The sequence below is a fragment of the Scyliorhinus canicula genome, chromosome 25, assembly GCF_902713615.1.
Source record: "Scyliorhinus canicula chromosome 25, sScyCan1.1, whole genome shotgun sequence".
Classification (NCBI taxonomy): domain Eukaryota; kingdom Metazoa; phylum Chordata; class Chondrichthyes; order Carcharhiniformes; family Scyliorhinidae; genus Scyliorhinus; species Scyliorhinus canicula.
In genome coordinates, this window is record NC_052170.1 from 860,079 (window position 1) to 874,037 (window position 13,959).

Consider the following 13,959-nt stretch of genomic DNA (forward strand, 5'->3'; position numbering starts at 1 on the left):
CAGCTAGTGCAAAGCCATACATCTGGAGTAATCCTAAATCGGTGACACCTTAATACAGCCGGGAAGCAGCGGTGTTCTGGTGGCTTGGTTGGGTACCTGAATGATTGTGTGGATGATTGAATGCACATGGCACTCCAGAGCAGAGCAATACTGAAAGGAGAGATTGGAATCGCGGAATTTGGTCCTGGGTGCAGGCATCTGAGAGAAACGATTGTTTGTGAGAAGATTCCTGGGTGTATTTCTTCGAGAGTGGAATTTCAAAACACGCGGGTGGAAGTCAGGGGTGGGATTCTCTCAGCCTGGGGCCGGGCTGGAGAATCCCCGCGACCAGGCCACACCGCTCCGAAGCTGGTACGTGATTCTACCAGTTCGTGCCGGGATCTGCAGCTGGAGCGAACCGCTCCAGCGCCATGCTGCTCCCCTTTAGGGGCTAGAATTAGTCCTGGCAGTGGCCCGTTCACACCGTCGTAAAACGTGACGGCCATTACGACTGCGTGGGCTGCGGGATGAGAGACTCCCGCCCCAGATTCCAGGGAGACCAGTTGGCTCACAGTGTGATTAGCATCTGGGGGTAGTCGATGAGAAATCCACAGAAGTTGTATTGGGTGGGATATGCCACTTGGCTTCAGAGTGTGGTGTGTCTGACCACAGTTGGCCTGTGGGTTTACGTGGACTGTGTACTTCCTGAGAACATTATAGTATGAGATTGATTTTGCAACTTGTGTTTTTCTTTAAAATCTGTACATCTGTGAAGCAGTATTGTATTATAGTCTTTTAATGTCTAATAAATGTTTTATTATTTTGTTAAACGTTAATTAGCAGTCCTGCAACTCTGATCATCCACAAAAATCAAAAGTTACAGTCTGTTGAGCCGGGTTCCATTCTGAGATCTGACTGCCCAGTTGTAGCATCAGCTGGGATCGTAGCAATACAAAGGCACTGGTTAATTGGATTTTGCTATTCAATTGGAACAGCTGAGGGGGAATTCATTAAGTGTTATGTACATAGATTACTGTAGCTGTGTGGTGCCTTTATGCTTGTAATTGATAAAAATTCTTGCTGTGTTTATATATGTTAACTACATTCTTAGAATAAACCTTGTTTTGATTAAAGTGTCCAGGAAGTCTGAAGAATCAAACCTGCAGTGAAGGCTTTTGTGCTCTTCCCAGCCAAATTCAACATAAAGGTTATAGGTCAGGTGAACTTCATAATACACTTGAGTTTCTAAGCCCTGGCCCATAACAAAATCCAATTAAACCAAAACCCCTTTTCAAGGACGTGGCCCAGCACCCTTTATTCTCACTTGACTGGGACTGGTGCAGTCCCTGAGATTCTGATCCAGGTCCAACCAGCAGTTTCAAACACCTTCCGGGAAGCAACTATATCTTTCAAGTGACCGAGGCAGTTAGCCACAACCAATATGTTTTTCACTGGAACAGCTTTTAAAATGAAAACAGAGAAAAACATGGGGAAACACGTCTTCCTCCTTCTGCAGTCCAAAGCAGTCAAACTGAAACTGAAATCCTCTCTCACCTGACAGCCACAGCCCAATGTGCTGCAAATCAAATGATAAGAGACTAAACCTTTCTTAAAGGGACATTCACATGACAAAGTGAATTGTTCAAAACCTGCTGTGTGTAATGTATCCTTCACAAATACCGGCTCCCCATCGTTATTGACCTTCATTGATTTCTGATACATCTACTTCTCAAGTGCAAAATTCTTATCATTGTTTTCAAATTAACTTGTAGTCTTACCATCATAAGCCCCTTTGGCCTATAACCAGCCCAAGCTATCTTTTACTCTGATTACCGGAAGTTGGGAATCGCTTTCTCCTATTTCTGAACTATTGGTGATTGCGGCTTCAGCCTCTTGGGTCCCATTTTCTGGAATTACCCCCTCTAAAGCCGCCTGCCTTTTCACAGTACTGATGACACCACCGTAGTGGGTCGCATTTCAAACAATGACGAGACAGAGTACAGGAATGAGATAGAGAATCTGGAGAATTGGTGTGACGATAATAATCTCTCCCTCAATGTCAGCAAAACGAAGGAGATTGTCATTGACTTCAGGAAGCGTAGTGGAGAACATGCCCCTGTCTACATCAATGGGAACGAAGTAGAACGGGTCGAGAGCTTCAAGTTTTTAGGTGTCCAGATTACCAACAGCCCGAACAGGTCTCCCCATGCCAACAATATAGTTAAGAAAGCCCACCAACGACTCTACTTTCTCAGAAGACTAAGGAAATTTGGCATGTCAGCTACGACTCTCACCAACTTTTACAGATGCACCATAGAAAGCATTCTTTCTGGTTGTATCACAGCTTGGTATGGCTCCTGCTCTGCCCAAGACCACAGGAAACTACGAAAGGTTGTGAATGTAGCCCAGACCATCACGCAAACCAGCCTCCCATCCATTGACTCTGTCTATAATTCCCGCTGCCTCAGAAAGGCAGCCAGCATAATTAAGGACCCCACGCACTCTGGACATACTCTCTTCCACCTTCTTCCATCAGGAAAAAGATACAAAAGTTTTAGGTCACGTACCAACCGACTCGAGAACAGCTTCTTCCCTGCTGCCATCAGACTTTTGGATGGACCTACCTCGTATTAAGTTGATCTTATCTCTACATCCCCATTATGAATGTTACATTACATTCTGTAGTCTCTCCTTCCTTCCCTATGTCTGTATAGCATGCAAGAAACACTTTTCACTGTATACTAATACATGTGACAATAGTAAATCAATTCAAATCAAACCTTAACCCTGCTACTTTAAGATCCCCTTTGAAACATATCTTCTTCTTATTGTCAGAACACTAGCATAACCTTACTAGTAATTATGAAAAGTGCTTTAAACTGACCATCAAAAAAATCAACTACCTCCCATGAGAATGGTTTTGTTTATTTTTTGGGATGGTATTCTCCCTCCAATTTTCTCGGTCCCTGGTTGAGCAGGTGGACAACCTGGTCTCGGGTTTTATCAGCTATGGAACAAGTCATCAGGAAATGTGTAAGAATGACCTTCAGTGAGTGCCCTTGAATGTCTCCTCCCTCTGGAGAAGCTCCAGCAGCCTCTTCCCTCAAACAACACTCCTGACAACACAGGCAAATATTGAAGTGCTTTTCCAAAGGTGTTGTGAGATAAAAGGTGTTGTTTCCAAACTTTGAAGGAGAGCTTTATTTGGAAGTAATTATCACAGTTGAAATGGTTGTCGTGTTAAATAAAATTTTTGTCCTCTTATTTGTACCTTCTGCATTGTTGCCCTCAATGTACTGAAAGATCCTTGTGAATCCTTGATAGCCAGCAAATTCCATAATGAGGGACGTAACGTTGGTCGCAACCCATTTTGAAGCATTATAATGACGGACCTGCACGTGAAGCAGCAAAGATAAACAATGGTTAAACACTAAGCAGCTGATTTAACTCATAGCTACTCCAGCTACATAGCCTGAACGAAATATGTTACAATTCAAACCCCAAAGGTCTCCCACTAAACCATTATAGTTTTGTTTCCTACACCCGTTATTTTTATGATTATTTCAGCGTAAGTGCTAGTTTAGACCAAATTTCAACTGTTTTTTGTTGTCTGGATCCACACCCTCTAGATACTAGATTGAGATTGCTCAATCTCATTCCATATAGGTTGCTTACATCTGGCAGAGAATGTAAACCTTTGCTCACCAGTCTGGTCTGGATTAAATTAAAATCCCATACAATTGTGAAAGAACAGTGTCGTCACCCAAGCAACTAATGGGCAGCACGGTAGCACAGCGGTTAGCACAGTTGCTTCACAGTTCCAGGGTCCCGGGTTCGATTCCTGGCTTGGGTCACTGTCTGTGCGGAGTCTGCACATTGTCCCCGTGCCTGCGTGGGTTTCCTCTGGGTGCTCCAACAATCCAAAGACGTGCAGGTTAGGTGGATTGGCCACACTATATTGCCCTTAGGTTAGGTGGGGTTACTGGTTTATGGGGATAGGGTGGAGGTGAGGGCTTAAGTGGGGTGCTCTTTCCAAGAGCCGGTGCAGACTCGATGGGCCAAATGGCCCCCTGCACTGTAAATTCTATGAAATTAACACTGCCCTTTTAGGTGTCATCAGTAATTAGTGGATACATACATTCTTCAGCAATCGTTTATTGGCTGCATTGTGCCTATTTTTTTGAAGATTTAATGAAATGACTACTGATCAAATCCAATAACTCTTCATCAAGTTCTCTTTGTTCAGGATAAGCAACAAACACCAAAAAGCCCATCCCATTTTGGGTGTATACACTATCAGCTTTGTGCTTGATATACATTTATCTATTTATTCTAGAATTGAGAATTAGTTCTGAACTTTGCTTCTCACCTCATAATCCGGGGTTTCACAAACAAGATCATAGCTGAAACATTCGTTTACTTCTTTGCATTGAGCTGGTTTAGAATAACTGTTCAAAGAGAAATAAAAGAACAAAAGAAGAATAATTAGAAGCAAATATTATCCTAACCATTCTTTATCATAGTTATTGTATCTACATTCTCTGTTGGGTTAAGTAATGGTTCAATTTTTAACAGATACGCTATTAAAGCTGCTCAATGATATATAAGACATAGGAGCAGAATTAGGCCATTCGGCCTATCAAGTCTCCCCGCCATTCAATCATGGCTGATATTTTTCTCATCCCCATTCTCCTGCATACTCCTCATAACCTCTGGTCTCCTTATTAATCAAGAACCTATAATCTCTGTCTTAAAAACATTCAGTGATTTGGCCTCCACAGCCTTCTGCAGTAATAAGTTCCACAGATTAATCACCCTCTGGCTGAAGAAATTCCTCCTCGTCTTGTTTTTAAAGAACCGTGCCTTCAATTTGAGTCTGTGCCCTCGGGTTCTAGTTTTTGCTACTAGTGGAAAGATCCTCTCCACGTCCACTCTATCCAGGCCTGTCCGTGTCCTGTAAGTTTCAATAAGAACCCCCCTCATCCTTCTGAACTCCAATGAGTACAGACCCAGAGTCCTCAAAGGCTCCTCATGTGACAAGCTTTTCATTCCAGTGATCATTCTTGTGAACCTCCTCTGGACCCTTTCCAAGGCCAGCATATCCTTCCTTAGATACGGGGAGCACAATTGCTCACAATATTCCAAATGGGTCTGACCAGAGCCGTATATAGCCTCAGAAGTACATCCCTGTGGGCAGCACGGTGGTGCAGTGGTTAGCATTGCTGCCTCATGGAGCCGAGGTCCCAGGTTCGATCCCGGCCCCGGGTCACTGTCCGTGTGAAGTTTGCACATTCTCCCCGTGTTTGTGTGGGTTTCACCCCCACAACCCAAAGATGTGCAGGGTAGGTGGATTGGCCACGCTAAATTGCCCCTTGATTGGAAAAAAATTAATTAGGTACTCTAAATTTTAAAAAAAAGAAGTACGTCCCTGGTCTTGTATTCTAGCCCTCTCGACATGAATGCCAACACAGCATTTACCATGCTAACTGCCGACCGAGCCTGCACATAAAGTTATGAGGTGGAATCTTACCATATCTTTTCAAAGAGTGCAATTTTGAGCCCGTGTTAGCCGCGTGCGGGATCGCTGTCAGGGGTGCAAAGTCTGGAGAGAAGTGGAAAATGTAAATCTAGCCGGCAAGATCACAGTTCCCCCGCCCCCTCGCCAGCGGAGTAACATGAAAAACAGCGCGTGAGCCCAGGAACCTCATTTTAATAGATTAGCATGTCATTAGCCAGCACTTACTATGGGACTTACCCCCTCACTGAATGTAAGGGCCCTTCCCTTTGATTCCTTTAATTCCTATTTCTTTTATTTTGTCTTTATCGTCTTCAGAGGACGACTGCTTGTCAGGAATTTGAACCTCAAATTCAAGAAGCAATGTGAAGACAAAAGGGGATAAGCTGCATGGAAGGTCAAGCCAACTGGTTATGGAGGGTTGACTGTCGGGGATTAGTGTCAGGGTAGAAGGCTGTTACAGAAACATGGATCGTTTAATCTGCAGCCCTTGTGAATGAGGGTGCCATGTAAAGATGGGGTGGACATGCTAATTTGGGTCTTCACATGAATTAGGTCTGCCTTGCCTGTGACAAGAGGCAGCCAATTGTCTGATCAGCTCCCTAACCCTTCCTTGGTGAGTCAATTATGTCAATTAAGTCAGCACAGCAATATACGTGGGTGCCACTGTTTGGAGCCATGTTCTTGACCCTTTGGAAGTGTTGGCCCAAGCACTACCGTCCAATGTTCATGCTGACATCTCTATTAGAGAGATCACAGTAAAGTGGACCCCAATGCAAGGAGCAATGGTGAAGTTTCTCATCACTCACCCCATTCAAAGTCATGACGGGGGGGGGGGGGGGATATCGTTGAGATTCCCGGCGAGTTTAAAATGCTGGTTCATTGCATGCACTGCTCTATCACCTGACACTTGAATTGGGGAGGGGGAATGGTCGGGGGTTAGGTACTCCTGCGACTCTCCAGGGTCGACCCTGGAGAGTCTCAGTGTTGGGGAAGTAGCTATTGTGTTAAAAGGGAGGGAGTCAGGCTTAGTGAAGAAGAGCTTTTAAAAAAATGATGTCTCAACTGGGTCCACATTCTCAGCGTGGCCGCTACTACTGGGCTCGTTGTGTACCTTGTTGAGGAGGATGGGAGTGCTGCTGTGGCCAGGGTCCGGAGGATTGTTCCTTTACAGGATGCCTCCTCCATTTGTACCCAATCTGCGTCGGGTTCTTGTACCCATCCCCTCACTTTTTCTGCCGTTGCTGCCCAGTGGTAGTATTGTAGGTTTGGTAAGGCCAAGCCCCCTTTGATTTTCCTTCATTGCAGTTTCTGTTTGGGAATTCTCGGGTTCATGTCCCCCTACACAAATGCCATGATTAGACTGTCTACGTTTTGGAAAATGGCCTTGGGGATGAAGATCGGGATGGATCTAAACAAGAAGAGGAACCTTGGCAGTACGTTCATCTTGATCGTCAGCACTCTCCCCGCCAGGGAGAGTGGGAGTGAGCCCCACCGTTGAAGGTCTTTTCTTACTTCCTCCACCAGGCTGGTTAGGTTCCACTTGTGGATCTGTGTCCAGTCTCTGGCTATTTGGATCTCCAGGTAACGGAATCTGTGGGCCGTTTTAAACGGGAGCCCCTTCAGCTATGTTCCTCCACCTTTTGGGTTCACTGGGAATGTCTCGCTTTTGCCCAGGTTGGGTTTGTAGCCCGAGGAGGTTCCAAACTCTTTCACTATTTGCAGTATTGCCTTCAGTCCCTCCTGTGGCTTTGAGACATAGAGGAGCAGGTCATCTGCATAGAGTAAGACTCTGTGCTCTCTGTCTCCTGTCTGGATTCGCTTCCAGTTTTTTGCATCCCGCAGGGCAATCGGCAGGGGTACGATCGCTAGCGTGAACAAGAGTGGGGACAGGGGCAGCCTTGTCTTGTCTTCTTTATCATACCTGTGCTGCAAAGTGCTTTCTTCCCTATTCTCTTACGCCAAAGACACTGGGTGGGATTTTTCAGTTCTGTCCACCAGAAGACTGGAAGATCCTGCCCCCAGTCAATGGACCTGTTGCTGGTCTGTCAGACTTTCCATCCCATCCACCTAACCTTATAAAAAAACCCAGCTATTTACAAACTTCAAGATTACCTAAGATCTGCTCAATGGTTGGCGAGCACAGTATAAAAGTAAGAATCTCGCATTTAAAACAAAAGATGAGGAAGATTTGTTTCGTTCAGAGGGTCATGAACCTGTAGATGTTTTCCCTGGAACTCTTCTTTGGTAGAAACAGGACCATTGAATAATTTTAGGGTGAAGGTAGGTAGATTCTAGACTAACAAGGGAGTAAAAGAGGTTTGGGGCTAGGCAGGAACATGACTGTGATCTTATTAAATGGCAGTGCAGGCTCGAAGGGCCATATGACCTACCCCTGCTCCTGATTTGTGTGTCGTATTGCTAGGAAGTTGGAATGAAGTGAAAAGTAAAGAATTAGACAAAAAAATAAACTGATAAAGTTTTGGCTGCGCTGAAGACTTGAGAGAAGCAAATTAGCCTAGTAGCAGTGGATGGGTTTCTCTAGTCCGCTAGCCGCCTGTTTCTCGGCCGGGTGCCATTCGCTAGCAGCGGGATTCTATCTTCCCGCCGATTGTCAATGGGATTTCCCATTGTAACCACCCCACGCCAGCGTGAAAACCCGCTGACGGGGGTGCACTGCGGGCAGGAAAATTGAATAAACAAAGTGGAGGCTAACAGTCCAGAGCAGTGGTTTTCAACCAGTGTGCCGCAGCACGTGTGTTGTGAAATGTTGTACAAAAGTAATGAAAATCAATGTACAACAAACACGTTTCATCTCAAACAATATTCAATCCGATCAAAGTTACAGCTCATAAAACTTGTGAAAATGAATCATCAAATAATACTTTAAAAGGGCAGCACGGTGGTGCAGTGGTTAGCATTGCTGCCTCACGGTGCCGAGGACCTGGGTTTAATTCCGGCCCTGGGTCACTGTCCGTGTGGAGTTTGCATATTCATAGAATTTACAGTGCAGAAGGAGGCCATTCGGCCCATCGAGTCTGCACTGGCTCTTGGGAAGAGCACCCTACCCAAGCCCATACCTCCACCCTATCCCCATAACCCAGAAACCCCACCTAACACTAAGGGGCAATTTGGAGCCCGAGGGCAATTTATCATGGCCAATCCACCACTTTTCACTTCATTCCAACTAATATTGTCCCCGTGTCTGTGTGGGTTTCACCCCACAACCCAAAGATGGAGGCAGGGTAGGTGGATTGGCCACTCTAAATTACCCCATAATTGGAAAAAATGAATTTGGTATTCTAAATTTATAAAAAGAAAAATATTTTAAAAGTGAGATATCAGTCTTTCGATTCTAAATTGGCGATTAGGACCGTAAAGTCCTACCCACTGGCTGTGACTATTCTTGAGGTACAGCTCCCAGGTAGTTAGTATAATAATATATAATAATCTTTATTGTCACAAGTATGCTCACATTAACACTGCAATGAAGTTACTGTGAAAAGCCCTTAGTCGCTACACTCTGGCGCCGGGAGATTTCAGAATATCCAATTCACCTAACAGCACGTCTTTCGGGATTTGTGGGAGGAAACCGGAGCACCCGGCGGAAACCCACGCAGACACAAGGAGAACGTGCAGACTCCGCACAGACGGTGACCCAAGCCGCAAATTGAACCTGGGACCCTGGTGCTGTGAGGCAATAGTGCTAACCACTGTGCTACCGTGCCACCTAATGTTAACTGGTACCTTGCCATGTGATAATTTTTCAAGTGTGAGTCGCGGCAACAATCTTTGGCAAGGCATTTGACTGTCGGGGCATAGTCCTTGAACTCAATGTTGTCCTTGAGCGACATCAGAATGTGCATTTTTCAGCAGTGGTCGGTTGATAGAGTAGTCATTTTATACAGAGAGAAATACAGATGTAAACATACATCCTGACTCTCTGGTGCAGTTCCAGACAGACCAAGTCATCGTTGTTTTTAAATTTCACTCTCCCTATTTATACTGCCTTGGGGACACTCTCCGTGTACTCACCTGAACCCAGCTTCTGTCAGACTAAGGAGTAGAAAGATAATCAATCTGGTGCAGTGCCTGAGGGGAAGAAGAAGTAATTACATAGAACATAGAACATACAGTGCAGGCAGCCTCACGGCGCCGAGGTCCCAGGTTCGATCCTGGCTCTGGGTCACTGTCTGTGGAGTTTTACAACACCAGGTTAAAGTCCAACAGATTTCTTTAACCTGGACTTTAACCTGGTGTTGTAAGACTTCTTACTGTGCTCACCCCAGTTCAACGCCGGCATCTCCACATCATGTGTGAGGTTTGTACATTCTCCTGTGTTTGTGTGGTTTTCACCTCCACAACCCAAAGATGTGCAGGCTAGGTGGATTGGCCACGCTAAATTGCCCCTTAATTGGAAAAAATTAAATGGGTACTCTAAATTTAAAAAAAAGAAACATACAGTACAGAAGGAGGCCATTTGGCCCATCGAGTCTGCACCGACCCACTTAATTGGAACCAATTTCGACAATGCAGGCAGAGTTCCACATTTTCTGTTTTGCATTTCTAAAACATTCTTGGAATTCTTCCAGCAGGTTGTTCAAAAGTTACAAAATTCTAATGTTTGGCAGAAAAAGACGTAAAAGATGGAGAAGCCGAAAAGCATATTCTCCGCACCGACTCTACCCCGTCCAGAATCTCTCCTGCATTCTTGCCCTCTTCAATTCACCGATGGTGAGCTGGCTCTGCCAAGGAAAACACACCGCCAGCGGTGGGCAGGGGGGTGCAGAAAATCCTGCCCATCTGTTTCACACCTTTATGAATGTCTTAGTTTTATTATTCAAACAAAATTAAATATATTTTACCGTATTTTTAATGTTCCTACTCATTCACATTAAAAGCAACTCCCTTCGTGGCAACTCTCTCAGCAACTCCCTATGTGTTCGATGGATAAATGTCAAACCCAAGTAGATTTAAATCATTTTTTGTGAAAGTGGAAATATAATTGGCTGTCACTAGGTGGCGTGGAGGAAGTCAGCAAATGCCGCCAGCGACACAAAGTTAATTTAATTTTTAGTATTATTGTATGAGATTTTGCAGACGATGGTGTAGCGACGGTGCTTGCTGCTGACCTCAAAGAAAGCTCTCCACAAAAAAAATCTATCGATCTCTGTGGTGTGAATTGAACCTTTTCCAATGTGAATCTGGAACAAAGTCAATGGAATCTCTAGGTGTCGAGCAGCAGGGATGGATGTCAGCATGCAGGGTAAACGGCCAAATACATTGAAGAACTTTCAGCAAGACAGGAAGTGAAACACACTGATTATCCTGTTCTTTTTTAAAAATAAATTTAGAGTGCCCAATTAATTTTTTCCAATTAAGGGGCAATTTAGCGTGGCCAATCCACCTAGCCTGCACATCTTTGGGTTGTGGGGGCGAAACCCATGCAAACAAGGGGAGAAAGTGCAAACTCCACACGGACAGTGACCCAGAGCTGGGATCGAACCTGGGACTTTGGCGCATGATGCAGCAGTGCTAACCACTGTGCCACTGCTACCCCATCCTGTACTTTTTAAACATTTTACAGAGAGTGAAATAAATACCGGGACACACACACCTGAAATGCTGAAACATCATAAACAAGCTTCTAAAAAACTGTTACATTAAAAACTTAAGAATTTCTTTATTGTTGTGGAAAAAAATTGACATTCTACAAATACATATTTTATTTTCTAAGGCCAGAGAGGTTCTTCAGCAGTAGCAATGATTCAGTGTGCTCTTAAACACCCAGTTACATCTCATTAACAAGGTGTAACTTTCTTCAGGAGCTTTAAAAGCAATATTAAAGAGTAAAGGGGAAGTTCTCGACAGTTCAGCGAGTTCTAAAGATTGATCTCTGCGGATATTTCAGCAGCATGCTCTGTGGCGAAGGAACAAATTGCTGAGTTCTGCATTTAGTTGCACATATGCAGATGCCAGAAGTTACTAATCAGTTTCACAGGATATTCCATGGCGGCAGTGACAAGTTTGACATCATTATAATGCAACATCTGGATTATTGTACCTGCTTTGAAAAGTAACTTAAATTTTCACCCCATTGCTCTCCTCAAGGCAGTGATCTGCTGGAGTTTGTTTCCATTCAACCTGAGAGTAACACACAAGTGGCCATTTCCTGTGTGAGAATTGGTGTTGTTAAACCATTCTGGGGATCATCATGGCTCCATTTGATCCTCTGGAGGGAGTCACCTGGTTTGCGATCTGGAGCAGGAACCCTCACTAATTCTCTCCTCCCTATCCAATCGCACAGCACTCCTGTGACTCATTCGACATTGTGAAATTCGACAGAGCCAGTGCATTTATTATTATGTATAGTTTTACTTTGTTATGATTCTGTTCTCATGTTGCACCCTTATTTATTATTTCTGTTCTTAATAATTCCTAGATTATTCCAATTATTTCAATCCTTCTTTTGGGATGTCTAAAGCAACCTTTTGCCTGGAGCATCAGTGTGCAGTCAACAAATTGATACAGCAATCTGAAACACAGCTGGGATGGATCAGTATTTTGTTCCAGGCATTTTATCCATTCCTCCTCAGCAGAGCCTGATTTTTGCAGCCTTTTCAATTTTATTTAGCTTTCAAAAAAATCCCCAAACCTTTTATCTACATATCTCTCTGCACTCGGTGCTTTCATAGAACATAGAACATACTTTGCAGAAGGAGGCCATTCGTCCCTTCAGGTCTGCACCGACCCACTTAAACCCTCACTTTTCCTTTTGGAATTTTAATTTCACATTGATTCATATTACACACTTTGTCATGTTTGCTGGTAAAATATGCTTCTCATTTATATTTATACACGGCAACTGCTAAATAAGTTATTTTTCTTGATAATGCAGATGTTTGAGAAATGGTTTGTTTAAATATTTTGCTGTTGTTTGAACAATCACTCACATTCGCTTTCGCCAAAGAATCAGTGGTTTGATGAGAGAATGTAAACCACAATTTAATATTTGTTAGCTGTGAACCCAGTGGTTATAGTCCAGCACCGATCCCTGCCCTGAGGTTTTTGGGTTTGTGTGATCAACGAGAGGGACTGATGAACGTCTCAATACATTTTTGGTGCTTCCTACCCCGAGGGGCAGCATGGTAGCATAGTGGTTAGCAAAGTTGCTTCACAGCTCCAGGGTCCCAGGTTCGATTCCCGGCTTGGGTCACTGTCTGTGTGGAGTCTGCACGTTCTCCCTGTGTCTGCGTGGGTTTCCTCCGGGTGTTCCCGTTTCCTTCCACAGTCCAAAGATGTGTGGGTTAGGTGGATTGGCCATGCTAAATTGCCCTCAGTGTCCAAAAAATGTTAAGTAGGGTTGCTGGTTTATGGGGATAGGGTAGATATGTGGGCTTCAGTAGGATGCTCTTTGTAAGGGCCGGTGCAGACTTGTTGGGCCGAATGGCCTCCTTCTGTACTGTAAATTCTATGATTCTACCCCATGTCGGCAGAAAGCTTATTGCCTGTCTGCCATTGGGATTGCAGGAGAAGGATTTATCCAAGGCACTATTGAAACTATCTCGCCTTTGACCCCTGGTGTCCATGCTCTCCCCTTCCTCCGGATCCCTATACAGGTGTAAGGGGGGCTGTCACACTATTATAATAAATGTATTCCATTCTTCAGGGCTCACAAACACTATCTCAGTCAAATACTGACCACTTCTGAGCCAGGGAAGGAGGCCCTAGTCTTGTAAGGGCAGGAGGAAGCTCCCGGAGACACTGGTCACCCCTTATGTTTAGGACTATGATGAACACGCAAGTAATTTCAAACCTAGGCTTTGTTTATATGTTACTTTCAACTTGGAAAGGGAAATAGAGTATGAAATTAATACAATGCTTAGCTTTCAGTTCTCTTAATCTCAGGTGGCATTGCTGTCTCATGCAGCACACAAATAATGGTGCAGATCACAGTTGACAGGAGATCAGGACAGTCTACCTCAATAGGACTTGCCAGTTAAGCTTCTGTATACAGTATTCACTCTTTGTTTTTTAATAAACTAAAAACCTGTTTCCTGAATCAATGGTCAGAACTAAATTTTGACTTGTTAAAAGCAGTGATGGATGGAGAAGGGGGTTTGATGCAATCCAGAGATTAGGAGTGCCAAAAGGATGACAACGAGGCTGTAGTTACAAGAATGGGTGGGAAGACGGGAAAGGTAAATATAAGTCATGGTAAGGGTTGTGAGGGAGATGTTGGTATGGGGGAATCAATGCCCAATTGCTGGAAATCAGCAGTGCATTTTAACAGCCAATGGTATGTTGGCCTTCATTGCGAGAAGTACAGGAGCAGGAATGTCTTACTGTAATTATACAGGGCCTTGGTGAGGCCACATCTGGAATAATGTGTGCATCTTTGGTCTCCTTATCTGAGGAGGGATGTTCTTGCTCTCGAGGGAGTGGAGTGAAGGTTTACCAGACTG

General features: G+C 44.3%; 2 protein-coding genes across 2 annotated transcripts in view; one reads left to right on the forward strand and one right to left on the reverse strand.

Moving 5' to 3' along the window:
* LOC119957195 (cAMP-specific 3',5'-cyclic phosphodiesterase 4B-like) overlaps positions 1–13,959 on the forward strand; it is a 597,446-nt gene that overhangs the window by 23,444 nt on the left and 560,043 nt on the right. The gene's annotated exons all lie outside the window — the stretch shown is intronic.
* The window catches only part of LOC119957196 (heme-binding protein 2-like), a 29,696-nt gene that overhangs the window by 12,119 nt on the left and 3,618 nt on the right, over positions 1–13,959 (reverse strand). The window contains exons 2-4 of the mRNA XM_038785010.1: positions 9,530–9,586; positions 4,349–4,427; positions 3,251–3,371 (exon numbers count right to left, since the gene is read on the reverse strand). Of these exons, the coding sequence (XP_038640938.1) occupies positions 3,251–3,371; positions 4,349–4,427; positions 9,530–9,586 (257 nt within the window). The remainder of the gene's footprint in view (positions 1–3,250; positions 3,372–4,348; positions 4,428–9,529; positions 9,587–13,959) is intronic.